General features: G+C 39.0%; 1 protein-coding gene across 12 annotated transcripts in view; it reads right to left on the bottom strand.

Annotated features, from left to right (window-relative positions):
• LIMCH1 (LIM and calponin homology domains 1) overlaps positions 1–14,297 on the bottom strand; it is a 339,225-nt gene that overhangs the window by 96,047 nt on the left and 228,881 nt on the right. For all 12 annotated transcript variants that reach the window (XM_055246654.2, XM_055246657.2, XM_055246661.2 and 9 more), the window contains exons 4-5: positions 5,305–5,411; positions 456–486 (exon numbers count right to left, since the gene is read on the bottom strand). In XM_055246654.2, coding sequence (XP_055102629.1) covers positions 456–486; positions 5,305–5,411 — 138 coding nt within the window. The remainder of the gene's footprint in view (positions 1–455; positions 487–5,304; positions 5,412–14,297) is intronic.

Here is a 14,297-nt window from a genome sequence, read left to right as displayed (position 1 = left end):
TAAAAGTGCAAAAGATTAAAAGGAGAACAAAATACACAGAGTATAGGCCCATGGCAGTCAACACTATTCATATTATGCAGATCTTACCCTACAACAATTTGCCAAACTGCTTAATTTAATAATCCCATCTGTGCCTACAAATGGAAAGGGGCTAATGTTAGTATTGAGCCTGATCATTTTGTGTTTAAGAAACTGAATCATAAACAGAGCACAAGCTTTCACTTGTTTATTTCTGGATTGAGCACTTATCTAAATAAGAGAACCACTACCACCCCAGCCCAACACATACACAATTTACTATTTTTATTTCTATCATGGTCATTAATTATTCTGTGAAATACACATATACTTTTTTCTAAGGACTTTTTCCAGCAAGGCATATGAGAAGCATTGAATTTAGCTAAATTTTACACTTGAACCATCAAAGATACAAGTTTGGAAGTTAAAACACTTACATTTTTCAGCTTCCTACTATAATCAAGGCTCCTAGTCAAGGAAAGGGAAAAGAAAACATTGTCAGAACAGCAGATTCTAAACTGTGACCTTTCCTTAAATGCCACTAAGATGTACTTGAAGCTAACATATATAATGAAATCAGAAGAATGTATTAGTTTTTAAGGCTTAAGTTTTGTGATTTTGGGCACTGAATAAAGTTACTTAGAAAACAAAATGTAGAAGGACAAGGTGGGATTAAAGTTCCACAGTACGCTATAAAAAGATGATGCTTTATAATGTCTGGAAATAGAAAAAGTCCGATCAGAACTGGGACTGTTCATAGTTGTGTTCTCGAAGATTAACCATTGAAGATTCTGCCTTGATTATAGACCACCGTCAAACTGAAATCCGACTGCACTTCCAAAATCTTCATGCAAGTATTTTTAACACAGGTCTGAAACCTTATTTAATTAGACAGACCTGAAAATATGTGTTCAAGAAGCAATCCTATCCAAATATTTGTTCTTTTCTGCTCTGGACATAAATTAGCATTGGGAATAAGCCATAAGCAGGAAAATATGCTTGTTATGTTCAAATATACACACATGCATGCTCAAATATGCACCCATGTTTACTCTCTAACTATAATCAAAAAAGCTACTTCGAAATATTCACACAATGAAATATAAGAGTTCCTGCAAAATTACTTCAAAGTTTTTTTAACACGTCAACAAATAAACACTAGAAAAAACAAACTGCACTTCTTTTTTCCACAGTAACTTCAGTGAGGGGGAAGGGAGTGTAAGTCTATCATATAAACCAGTCAAGAATTCCTTAAAGTATTTAGACCCTGATTACTTCATTGCAGCATACACTGACCTAAAGTACGTATTAATGAATAAGTAGACCATTCTAAGTCCATTGAAATCTGAAGAAACAGAAAACAGGTAGTATACCATGGAAATAAACCCATCAACAAGGACTTAGATTGAAAGCATTGTCCAGTTTGGATTTGATTTAAAAAATGTTTTCATGTTTCTGTTTTTAATAGGAAAAAAATGGGATGTCCTTATCTGCTTGGATATCTGCTAGGGTTTTTTTGTTGTTGTTTTTTGTTTTGTTTGTTTGTTTGTTTTTTGAGACTGAGCCTCACTCTGTTGCCAGGCTGGAGTGTAGTGGTGCAATCTCGGCTCACTGCAACCCACACCTCCCTCGGTTCAAGCGATTCTCCTGCCTCAGCCTCCCGAATAGCTGGGACTACAGGCACGTGCCACCACGCCCAGCTAATTTTTGTATTTTTAGTAGAAATGGGGTTTCACCATGTTGGCCAGGATGGTCTCCATCTCCCGACCTTGTGATCTGCCTGCCTTGGCCTCCCAATCTGCTGGGGTTTTTAATTTAAGAAAGAAACCAGATTTTTAAAAATCTATAGAAGATTTGAAACTTTTATGGAAAACAAATTGAGAATAGGGAACATAAAGCTTTTTCTGCATTGATGATAAAAGTTCACTAAGACTGTAACCCAGTGCTAAAAATTATGCTTGGTACATAGCAGAAGCCCACAAAATATTTGTTGAATGACTCCCACCTATTATGTGGAAATACTTCCAAATTTTGACAGAGACACTCGGGAGCAATCAAGAGCCTGCGAACATTTTCATCCAGTTGCTTTGATTCCTTGGAATAATACTTGCTGTGTGCCTGTCTAGATTACACTTTCATTTCCCATCAAGGTTGTCTGGCATCCATTACAGGTAGAGTTCACTAAATTACACATGCAGTAATCACTTGCAGGCTTTTCCTTTTTTTTTTTTTTTTTTTGGTCTACTCAAGTTTCTTCTAAACACACACACACACACACCACACAAGAAAAACTGCCTATCATGAAAGCTAAATGAAAGAGTATTTTCTGAAACACAACTTCCAGAAAACCATCCAAAGCTCCTCTGTGGGATCTATCCCTATACCTTACTGCTTCTGCTAGTAATTGGTGGCAATGGGGTGCCTCTCTGTGTCTACAGATGTCCTGCTCAACACTCAGAGGGACAACAAAGAAATATAGCGGTTCTACTTTAACTACATTAGTTTACAAAATCTACATATGTTACAAGCATTCCCTGCACAGTGCCAAATTCAACCAGCATCACTTATCAAAAATACATGAAATCCGATAGTTTATTCCATACTCTACTCCTTACTAAAACTAGAAACAACTTTCTACGTACTGTAAGTGAATTGATAGCATCATTTTACAATAAAATTTTTTATGTTCTTTGAAATACTCATACAGTAAAATGTTTTTTCTCTATAATGATTCTGAGTTCAACATCCTACCCTGCTTGGGGACTGCCATGCCCACCACACGTCCTTACACATTATCCTTCAACCACACCAGTTACTTTTCTTTCTTTTAAACATGAAGCTTGTCATTCCTCTTCCCCTGCCTTTGTACCTGCTCTTTCTCTGTCCTGCACACCCCACAGATCTTCCCACAGCCTGTTCTTCCTTCCTATTTGTGTCTCAGCCTCCAGTTAGTGCTCAGCTGAAATGCCAGCACTTCAGAGAAGCCACCCTCAACCACCTCGGGACTGGCCACTGTCTTTTGCTTATCACTCCATTTTATTTTCTTCTCAGCACTTACCACTTCCTGCAATGATCTTCTTTGTTTACTTCTTTGCTTCTCGTTTCTTGACACTCGACTGTAAACTCCACATGAGCAGAAGACCTTGGCTATCTGAGTTCATTCTATTTCTCTAGTGATGAAAAGTATCTAACACATACAAGCTGCACAGCAAACATTTGTTGAATGAATGAATGAAAAATGCCAGGGTCATGGGGGAATGTGATGGCAAAGTATTGCCTAAAGAAAATAAGAGTACTCAAGTGAAGGAAACATTCAAAAGAAAATGAGGAGAAGAAATACAAAAGGGGAGATAGATGGAAAGACAGGATTAAAAAGGGAGGGAAGGCAGAAGGAAGAAAAGGAGACAGAAAAAAAGAAGGAAAAATCGACAGGAAAACAAACAGATGGTACAGTAACTAAGAAGGGACTGTATTCATGTGCCACTTGCCTAAGTGACATTTTCCCCTTTAGATTTCTTTCCATACCTTGATTTAAATTTCTTTTTCTTACAAGTCAGTTGTTCCATCTTCCCATATCTGCACTGAGCAAGCTTGACCTAGAATCATACCAGATGGGATATTCCATCCAGTTTCAATTTTTAGATGAAAATATGGGGCCTGCTGAAGAAGGGAGCTTAACCAGGGCTGCAGATCTAGTGAGCGGCAGACCTAGGGCTAGATCCTAATGTTCTTGATGCCCAGTTTTTTGTAGACAAGCAATAAAGGTGATATGAGTTCTGAATTTTTAAAACCAATCAGGCTCAGAATTCTGGTTTAGTAACATATTGATTTAAAGTGGCTCTAAAAAAAAAAAATGAATGCAGCTGCAGACACTTTCAAAGTGACCTTTCCTTCACCCTCCAAGCAATGTGTGTGTGACTAATTATTACCTATGAAGCTGCACAGTTACTATTGTTTCTGGTCACTTGCCACCCTGGTGAAACTATGAATGGGAGATGAGGCAGAACCTAAAACAATTTCCTAAAGTGAACAATGGTTTATAGAGGATAGATTTAAGTACAACAATAAATAGAGCATGTGATGACCAAGACGAAGTTTAGTGCGGTTTCCATATTCAAATATCCTAATTTTTATTCTGTTATTTTTTCGCTTAGCTAAAATTTTTCCAAGAGAAGTTTTAAAGAATGGCATATTGACAACAGAAAAGTACTTTTAGATAATAGATCACCACTAATTCCCATATTCCCAGTCATGAATCATAAAATCCAATATAAACCCCAAATTTTATTTTATCCATTAGTTCTCATTTTTTTCCTATTTTTCCTCATCCTTTCTAAAAAATAAAAAATCAAGCAAATAGTATAAAATCAAATAGTATAAAAATCAAGCAAATATAGTATAAAAATCAAGCAAATAGTATAAAAGCAAGCAAATGGTATAAAATTAACAGCTCTGAATTTTGGCTTCTCTCCCTTTTCTGTTCCTTCATGATAAAATGACTCCAAAAACAATCAAAAGAAGAAAAGTTACCAATTCACAGACCCTATCTATTTAACTATGTTTATTATTCAGGCATATCCATGTCAAACATTGTTTGGCTAAAGTGGAAAATGTTTTATATGAAATCAGTAGGATCTAAAGAACTTCTAAACTACAGGAAAGTTATCTCTGCCATCTCATACCCTGGTCACAAGCTATTTCTTTACACAAAGTACATTGCTGTCTCTTTTATTGTGACATTCTGCTCCAAGAATTATTTGGCCCAAACAGAGCTCATTAAGTAGATATAGTCAAAGTGCTAATGATCCATCTTCAAAGAACTTGATCACTGACACATATGAGAAGACAGTTACAAATGTAAATGAAGAAGCAAGTTCTCCATAATCTAATGCCTTCTTTGAGTAACAGAGTTCAGATCTGTTTACCTTCGAAGAGCCTACTCAAATGTCCAATTGGCACCAATAAAATTTTTTGTCTAACACGCTGATTCTGTGCCTATTTCTTTCTTGCCTCTCTGTTAATCTTTACTTAACATTTTCCTCCTCTTCAAAATTCAAACTCTATATGCAAGATTTTTGCATTCAAAAAATGATGTTTGATCAGAATGAAAGCTATGCACAGAGGGAAAGTCAATGTGAGTTGTTTTGAAAGTTGATTTTTACCTTCACATTTTTATTTTATTAAGCATAACCAATTCTCTGTCTCTTAGAACTTAAAACATCACCACAAAATTGCAAATCAAACTATAAAGCAGTTTCCCCTAAACATAAATCACGCTTTACTTACTTGACTGTTACTCTGTTGGATGTATCCTGGAGGTCACTCGGGTCAAAAAGTTGAGATTCTTTAAGGCCGAGCTCTTTACAACCTCTCAAGAATAAGATAATATTGTCCTAGAAGGAAAAAAAGAAATATAAGTCTATATTATCTTAGATTATCTTTATGAATCAGCCCCTCCCAAGTTGCTGTAGCGATATTGGTCACTAAGGCAGCTATGGTCAGGTCTAAAACATAGCTTGCGTAACAAATCATACTATGTTAGGAAATGCCAGATAAACAGACACTTCAAACCTCCAAACCCACAACCATGCCAGATTCATTTTTTCCCATTAGCTTGACACATTTGTATAAAACTGCAAGTAAAATGCCATTAAAAAGGAAAACTTAGCATTGTTAGGGGGAACTGTACTCAAAAACAGGTATTTCTTATTGCTTCTTTGTCCATGTCTTGTTGCCTAGAATCTGGTTGAAATTGATTTCTTTTCTTTTCTTTCTTTTTTTTTTTAAAAAGGTTTTTCATCTTCAGCAAGTTTTTCTTCTTAATTGATCTTCTAAAATATATTCTTTAGATGTATTTTACATCCTTTATGGATTTTGACTAGTAATACCTCTTTGTGGATTATAAACTGAGTTAAATGCAAGAAAAAAAATCTAGACTTAATTGAAATGAGAAAAAAGGACAGGGAAAGCTCTTAAAATACTAATGCAAAAGACTGTCAAGAAAGTGAAATTTTCTCCAGCAGATACAAATTTACTTTGAACTGGCAGGCACCATTGACAATTAAGGAGGGGTCTGTCTTCATCTATTTTAAGTCATTAAGTACAAACAAATGCTTCTGAAAGGGATTGCAAATTGTGGGTCATCCTTTTGGAACTCCAGGGTATTAGTCAAGAAGTTTACCAGCTACAAGTCTCTAACTGTCCTCTTCCTAAAAGACTTTTGAAGGTGCTAACTGACCCCATCAGTTAGTGAAAACTGCAGGATAGGGAATGTCGGCTCCAGAAGCCAGACTGATGTGAATCCATCTGAATGCTGTGAGAAAGATGCTACAAAAATCTGAAATGATGGTGGTGATTACAGAATCATATATTCACCCACGTGCAATTCAACTTAGTGAACACGGAATATTTCCAGTTACCCAGTTTGCTGTCAGGATTCTAAGATAACCCCCAAGAATCCTGCCCCCAATGTACACACCTCTCCTTGAGTGCAAGTGAAATCTGTGAATATGATGGGCTATAACCCTGTGATATGTCACTAGCAAGTTGACTTGGAGTTAATCAAAAGAAAGATTATCTGATTGGGCCTGACCTCATCAGGGAAACTCTCAGAAGGTGAGGTCAGAATTCATGCTGGCCATGAATTCTATAGCTGCAAGGAGATGAATTCTGTTAACAACCACGAGCTTGGAAGAAGCTTGGAAGATGTTCAGATAGGATCTCAGCCCGCACTAACACTTCAATTTCAGTCCTGCAGGACCCTGAGCTAAAAATCCAGTCACACCATGTCCAGACTTCTGACATTCAGAAAATGAGAGATAACCAATGGGTGTCAAAGACATTAGGTTTTATGCAGTAATAAAAAATTAATACATCCAGGCTCAAAATAACAACAAGAACAATAGCAATAAGTTGCTAACCTTTCTATAGCCCTTATTATCCACCATGCATTATTCCAAGAACTTTACATATATTCACTCATTCAATTCCTGTACAACTTTATGAAAAATTTTGACAGACGAGTGATCTAAGGCACAGAACAATGAAGCAAATTGTCCAAGGTCACACAGCCCCCAAAGGATGGAGGTGCAAAACAACATGTCTTATATGAGGAACTCAAGCATAAAATCTGAGGCCAGCACCAAAGGAAGATGAGGCTATGCAGGTAGAGGCTGATCATAGAGGCCTCGAAGGCCATGGAAGGCAAGTTGCAGAATGTCACAGGGGGGCTATATCTGAGAAGTGAAAACCCAGATCTATGGTGGAAGGAGATTGTTGCAGGTGGGGTTGCAGGGAGGTAGATAGTGTGAAGGAAGTACTAAAAAGGAACAAGATGGGAGACAGGGAGAACAATGAGGAGTTACTACAACTTTATTTTCCCCCAACGAGGGTGCCTTCATCCCAGGATGTTTTCTTTCTGGGTAAAGCCTAGGTCTTTTTTCAGCAGGCAAGAGATGCCATCATTCACAAGACCTCTTGGAGGCTGACAGTGAGCTAGCTGCTCAGACCAAGTCTGATGTCACCTACACCCTCACCAGTTTCTCCTTCAGTTACTTTCCACATTTTTAAATTATCAAATGTAAGAGTTCCCTCCCATCCCCTGAGTTTTGCAGTTTTCCACTTTCTTGGCCATATATGTTTCATTGATTGACCCTGTCCTAGGTAGAAAAGAAAGGGAAAGAAAGCAAGGATTGAAAAAAGTGGTGATACGGAGTCCTTTTTAAAGGACCCAGATTTTCCAGTTGTGCATTGATCATCCTGCCACTGAGTTTAAATATAACATCTTTCTTTCCAAAACACTTATTTTGTCCCAATATTTCAGTTACTTGAAATAAATTGTTTTCAATCCTTTTTTCTAGTTAACTTTGTTATCACACAGACATATCAATTTATCACTGATTTTAGCTATGCAAACCATGCCAGTCTTACTTGCTTCCAGACTTGTCTTTACTCAGTACTCAGACTTTCAATTTAGGTCACATCATTTTCCAGAGACGGCAAAATCTTCTCCCTGGAATTTTGCTTTTCTTATTGCCAGTGGAAGAAGTGCATGTGGATGTTCATTTGGTATGTTTACATGTAAATGATTGGTTAGAAAAATGGTAGAAAAAGAAGGAATAAAAGTCACATACTTTATTATTATTGGAATATTTATGAGCACGTATGGACATAAAAATTAGTACAATAAAGTATTGCTGAAAAGTGGAAAAATATTTTGTCAATATGAGAATCAACGCTTGCTGGTGAACTTCTTTTTTTTTTTTTTTTTTTTTTTTTGAGATGGAGCCTCACTCTGTCACCCAGTCTGGAGTGCAGTGTACAGTCTCGGCTCACTTCAGCCTCCACCTCCTAGGTTCAAGAGATTGTCCTGCCTCAGCCTCCTGAGTAGCTGGGACCACAGGCATGAGCCACCATGCCTGGCTAATTTCTGTATTTTTAGTAGAGATGAAGTTTCACCATGTTGGCCAGGCTGGTCTCGAGCTCAAGTGATCTGCCCACCTTGGCCCTGCAAAGTGCTGGGATTACAGGCATGAGCCACCATGCCTAGTTGGTGAATTCCTTTTTAAAAAGGCTTTAAAAAATTTACTCATTATTCTTAAGAAAATAGGTTAAAGATTGGTGAAGACTGTAGATATCAGACCATTAATGGCGAATTATGTGGGGCACTTAACAATATAAACTAAACATTTATAGCTTACACTCTTCAAGCATTTGCCATCTAGCTAGCTGGTCTGTTCTGAGGATGTACATGGATTATTTCATTTATTTTCAAAACAGCCATACACAGCAGGTACTGTTATTGTCTCCATTTTCTAGAGGAGTAGTTGTGGCACAGATAGGTTATGTACCATACCAGTCACCCCGCTACTAAATCCGACTCCCAATTAACTCCACACAGTGGAAAAAATAAAATAAAGTTTCCCCAGATGTTAAAAATCTAAGTCTGAGAAGTGGCAATTCCTTTTCCCACCTCTCCAAATTTCCAGGTGCCTTATTCTGAATTCAGCCTTCCTGAAATTTCCATTTTAGTTCTTTTTCTTCTTGTCTTCTCTTTCTCTATGATGTTCTTCTTCCTCCTTCCCTCCCACCAGCAAACAAACACACATATATATGCACTCTCTTAACTTACTTGGCTCTGTGACTCTCAAATGCTCCACTGCTCTAGCCTTGAACAATCTTGAGGATACCACATTCAAAAACACGTGCACCACTCACTTACAATTCTCCCATTCAGGAACAGTAAACCCTTTACCCCATGAGGCAATTCCAAACCCAAGAGTGACTAGTACAGATCCAGGTGAGTCTTCACTTAGGAGTGCAAGTATCCTCTGATTGACCTTTAAACTCTGAGTGCTTTCTGCCCAGAGGAAAGCAAAGGTTGAGTGTTGATGCTCTCTGGGCATCATTTGGCACCACAATAAAGGACAAGACCTGTGACCAGCATGTAGTCCCCTAAGAGGTGCATGACTGTGACCCCCACAGATTCTCAACAAGGTGCTCCTCCTATGTGCATCCCAGATGCACAGATCCGCCCTTGAACACCATGCTGTCTTCAGCATGCAGCCTGCAAACACAAACGCTTTGTGCTGACAGCCAGCCCAAACAATTTGGGCTAGAAGATTTAAATAACTGCAGGTCTGTTTCTAGCTTCTTGCTACAACCTAATGATGCTGGAGGGGAGCCAGGCCCCAGGCAGAAGAAAAGCCAGAAGGAAGAGCCACCCAGCCAAGAGCTAGCAAGGGCAGCCACTGGAGCAAGCGAGAAGGGCTGTGCCTTTAATTACATAAAATGCATCCTGTGAATTCTCATCTGCCTTGCTGTTCACACTGAGGTTTTTCCACATTTACAATTTCCAGCAAAACCCACAACTTAGTGTGTTAACTTTGGAAGCCAAACACTAAAAGTGTCTCAATCCCAAGGGAAAAGAAGTACAAGACACTGCTTTACTATAATGGCTATATATTTAGCTCTTACTATCGTGGAGCTAACAAACCCATACATCTTTGCAAGAAGTTTCTAAAGGACTCTTCAAAAAAGTCAATGTCATGTAAAACAAAAATTGGTGATCAAAGCCATCGTGATCAAATGCAGTGTACGATCTTTGATGAGACCCCAGATCCCAAAGGAAAAACTAAATAAGGGTGTAAAAGTCAAATTTAAATATGAACTGCACATTGGATGATATTGTTGAATGAATGTTAATTTTTTAGATGTGATTATGATTTTGCATTTACATGATAGACTGCCTTTATTTTTAAGCATCCACATGAATTATTTAGGCGTGAATTATCATAATGTCAGTAACACAATTTTCAAATGGTTCAAAAAAAAGTATGCATGTATATATATGTTCACACGTGTGGGGGAAGGGAGAGAGAGAGAGAGGTTGCGAGTATGTCTGCCTGTCTGTGAAGACAGAGATAAAGCAAATAGTAAAATAGTAACAAGCAGTGAATCTAGATCAAGGGTCAGTCAACTTTTTCTATAAAGGGTCAGATAGTAAATCTTCTAGGCCTTGTGGGCCATATGGTGGTCTCTGTTAAAATAATTCAACACTGTTGTTGTAACCAGATCATATGTAAACAAACGTGTGTCTGTATTCTAACAAACTTTATTTACGAAAGCAGGCATTGGGTGGATTTGGCCCATAGGCCATAGCTGGCTGACCCTGTATTCGGTTATTCACCCATACCATTCTTTGAATTTTTCTGTATGTTTGAGATTTTTCCCAAAAAAAGTTTTGAGAAAAGGTTCTTGAATTTGTAAAATATGTATTCAACTAGGTAGGATTGTGACTTCATTGGTAAAAATCTATTCCACAAAATTCAAGGAAAAATGGTTGTCACCTCTGAGATGACCACTGCAAAGTCATGGAGGTAAATCCTCAGGTGCTACTGATGGAAAGTTACCATTTCTGGCTAATTGGCAAGTACTGCATAACATGAGTCTCAGTTCAACAGAAAGGCGTAACATAAAGTTCCTCAAAGAGTCTATTTTGTACTAGACTAACGTTAATATATGAATTTATACCACTGTTTATGTAACTTCCATACATTAAACTTGCCTTGCTCATGGGCCAGTGGTTTCTCATTTCATTGATTTGTGGGCTTGCCTTGTGTATAAAAACATTTCCCAAGGGCTATGGGTAAGACCTGAGCTTGCTACCTTCCCAGGGCCTCTTACTCCAAAGACATCTTTGCAACTCACTCCCTTTCCTTTCTCACTCCAAAGGCAAGGTGAGGGAATAGCCCAGGATGGTCTCTACCCCAGAGTGTAGCAAAGTTCCTGACATGTAGCAAGTGCTCACTAAATATTTAAATAAACTCAATTCAGTGTGCTAGGTACTCTTCTAAGTATCTGTAACAATGAATAAAACAGAACTCCTTAGTCTTCACAATCCATCAAATAACTGGAATTGTTCAAGATACACATAAACAGAGTTCTGACATCAAATTAGAAAATAGAAGTAAGAGAAGAACAAACATATCAAGGAACAGGGCACAAATAGCTTTTGCAGTTAGAATCCCAGCCTTGTCTGCTTCTCAGCTATGTGTCCTTGGGCATAGTTCCTAACCTTTCTGATCCTCAGATTTCTAACTCGTAAGTTGGGGGACGCTATCGACCTGTAGGGATGTCAAAATTACAGAAAATATACATTAAGAACACAGCTCAGTGTCTGGCACCTTCTGGGCACTCATTGTATGGAAGTTATTATTAAGACGTTCTTGTTCACTCAGGTCAAGAAAGGACCATGGAAGATGCGATGATGAAGAACAGTTTATCCATCTATGAAAAACAGGCACACTGTGTAGGTATAGCCCTTGCCTGTTACATAGGAGATGGCAAAGAAAAAAAAAAGATAGTTGCTGCTATTGTTACTTAGTTGTTATTAACCACCACCTTGGCAGTTTTATACAAACAGCCTCAAATTTAGGGGCAGGCTACATACCAAAAGTTCATTTGTAAGGTAGCTGCTTATAAGCCATCATTGTAATTATCCCACAGAAATAAATCTTTGCATGGTGGTTCTAAGTTCAGACCAGAAAAGCCTACTTCATCCAAAGTACACATGAAGGAGAGTAGGAATTACATGATGGAATCTAAAAGCTGGGCAGAACACTTCAGCGGGAAAACATATTCAGAGATGCCAGGTGCACTTCTCCTCTGACTACAGTTGGATCAAGGATCCCAGCAGCTACAGAAGAGGTTTCCTCAGCCCATGGCAGTGCTATCAGAGGGAGAAGGGGGAGGAGGAGAAGGGGGCCTCATCCAGGCCCTTCTTCCTCTTTACTTCAGAAGGCAAGCAAGAAGCTCCTTGCTACCTTTCTCTTTCTTCAGTTGTCATTTCCATCTGCAAAAAGGTTTCTCTCTTTCCTTTATCTCCTACACAGAGCAAGCAGCCTTCTGGCTCTGGGGCGGACACCCTGCATTTGGTAGTTCTCTATGGAAACCAGACAGGGAATGAGAAGCTCCCTTCTGTGCCCAACCTTCTTGGCTTTATTTCTTTTACCCCATTAGGGAAAGATCAACATGATCATGGATTTGGGTTCACAGAAAATGAAGGGAATGCTCATTTGGGTTTCAAATGAATCCAGACACCTTTACTGCCAGATATTTAAAATGCAATATATATATAAAGCATCCATATAATTCTCAGTTTCTGTAAATGAGAAGACTAGGTGGAAAATATTAAAATGTAAACTAGAATTACCTCTTTTGCAGTTCTCATTTTTATACATTTTCTATAACAAATATTTGCCCTAAAAATCTTAGTAAGGCCCAGGTGCAGTGGGTCACACTTGTACTGCCAGTGCTTTGAGAGGCTGAGGCAGGAGGATCCCTTGAGGCCAGAAGTTCAAGACCAGCCTGGGCAATAGAGCAAGACTCTCTCTATAAAACGTTTTTTAAAAAATTAGCTGGGCACGGTGGAGCATGCCTGTAGTCCCAGCTACTCAGGAGGCTGGGGTGAGAGAATCACCTGAGCCCAGGAGGTAGAGGCTGCAGTGAGCTGTGACCGCACCACTGTACTTCAGCCTGGGTAACAAAGCAAGACCTTGTCAAGCAAGCAAGCAAGCAAGAAAAAAGAGAATGAGAAAAGAAAGAAAGAAATTTTAATAAGGACTAGCATACCTCAGAAAGACTTTCAGATTTACAAGTCTATCATAGAAGACCCAGATCTTGTTAGGAAACCCATAACCAACAATAATGTTACTTTTCTATTCTACCTATAAGACTTGTTTTTCTTTTAAACATGGTTTTGATTAGGTTTTCTACATTTGAAGCGAACTCCCTTTAACAGAAATGCAATTAAGAAACTCAGAACTTAAGGAATACATTACCAAAATATCTCCAGGAACTTACCACATAATTAATAGAATTTGGGGATTTCCTGTACCTGCCGTGTGTTCACAGTTGCTGCCTCAGCCTGTATGGGTAACAGTCACACTCCAGTGACTGGCTGATGTCCAACAACAATCAGCACTTGCCAGACTTTCAATGCATTTTTATTTGCCAGGAGCACTTAATGAGGATACCAGCTCTTCCACTGAGAGAAAAGAGCAACTCATTCTGCCTGGGGGAATTCTGGGGAGGTTTGACCCAGAAGGTGGCAGCTGGGTGGCTGCTTGAAGCAGAAGAAAACATTTTATGGATGGGAAATGAGCAGAAGTGCAGCGGATCACTGAAGAGAAAATGGGAGGTGGGAGGAGAAGAGAACTACGAAAGGTGAGACAGAGGAGGCCTCTGAGTGTCTTGCTAAAGATCTAGACTGTTCTTTAGGCAGTGGGGAAGCCAGACCAGTTCATGAGAACAGGAGTCCTGGGATCCTAGCTTTGTTTTGGGAAAAGATGTCAGGTGCAGTGGGAGAGAGCCAATGGGTGGATGAGAGGGTCCATTTAAGAGGTTACTATAAGATCCCAGGCCTGGCGTGGTAGTTCATGCCTGTAATTTCAGCACTTTAAGAGGCAGGCAGATCACTTGAGCCCAGAAGTTCGAGACCAGCCTGGGCAACGTGGTGAAACCTTATCTCCACAAAAATAAGTAGTGCGCACCTTAGACTCAACTACTCGGGAGGCTGAAGTGGGAGGATGGCTTGAACCTGGGAGGCAGAAGTTGAAGTGAGCCGTGATTGTGCCACTACACTCCAGCCTGGGCAGGAGCGAGACCCTGTCTCAAAAAAAAGAACAATTAATTAATTAACTAATTTTAAAAGATCCCAGAGAGAGCTAAACCAGAGGGGGAAGATATGAGCACCTCTCTTTGGATTGGCCATTGAGTGG

This window comes from Symphalangus syndactylus, chromosome 16, assembly GCF_028878055.3.
Source record: "Symphalangus syndactylus isolate Jambi chromosome 16, NHGRI_mSymSyn1-v2.1_pri, whole genome shotgun sequence".
In the NCBI taxonomy this organism is placed as follows: domain Eukaryota; kingdom Metazoa; phylum Chordata; class Mammalia; order Primates; family Hylobatidae; genus Symphalangus; species Symphalangus syndactylus.
The sequence above is the reverse complement of the archived record's forward strand: the minus strand, read 5'-3'. Positions and strand labels throughout refer to the sequence as shown.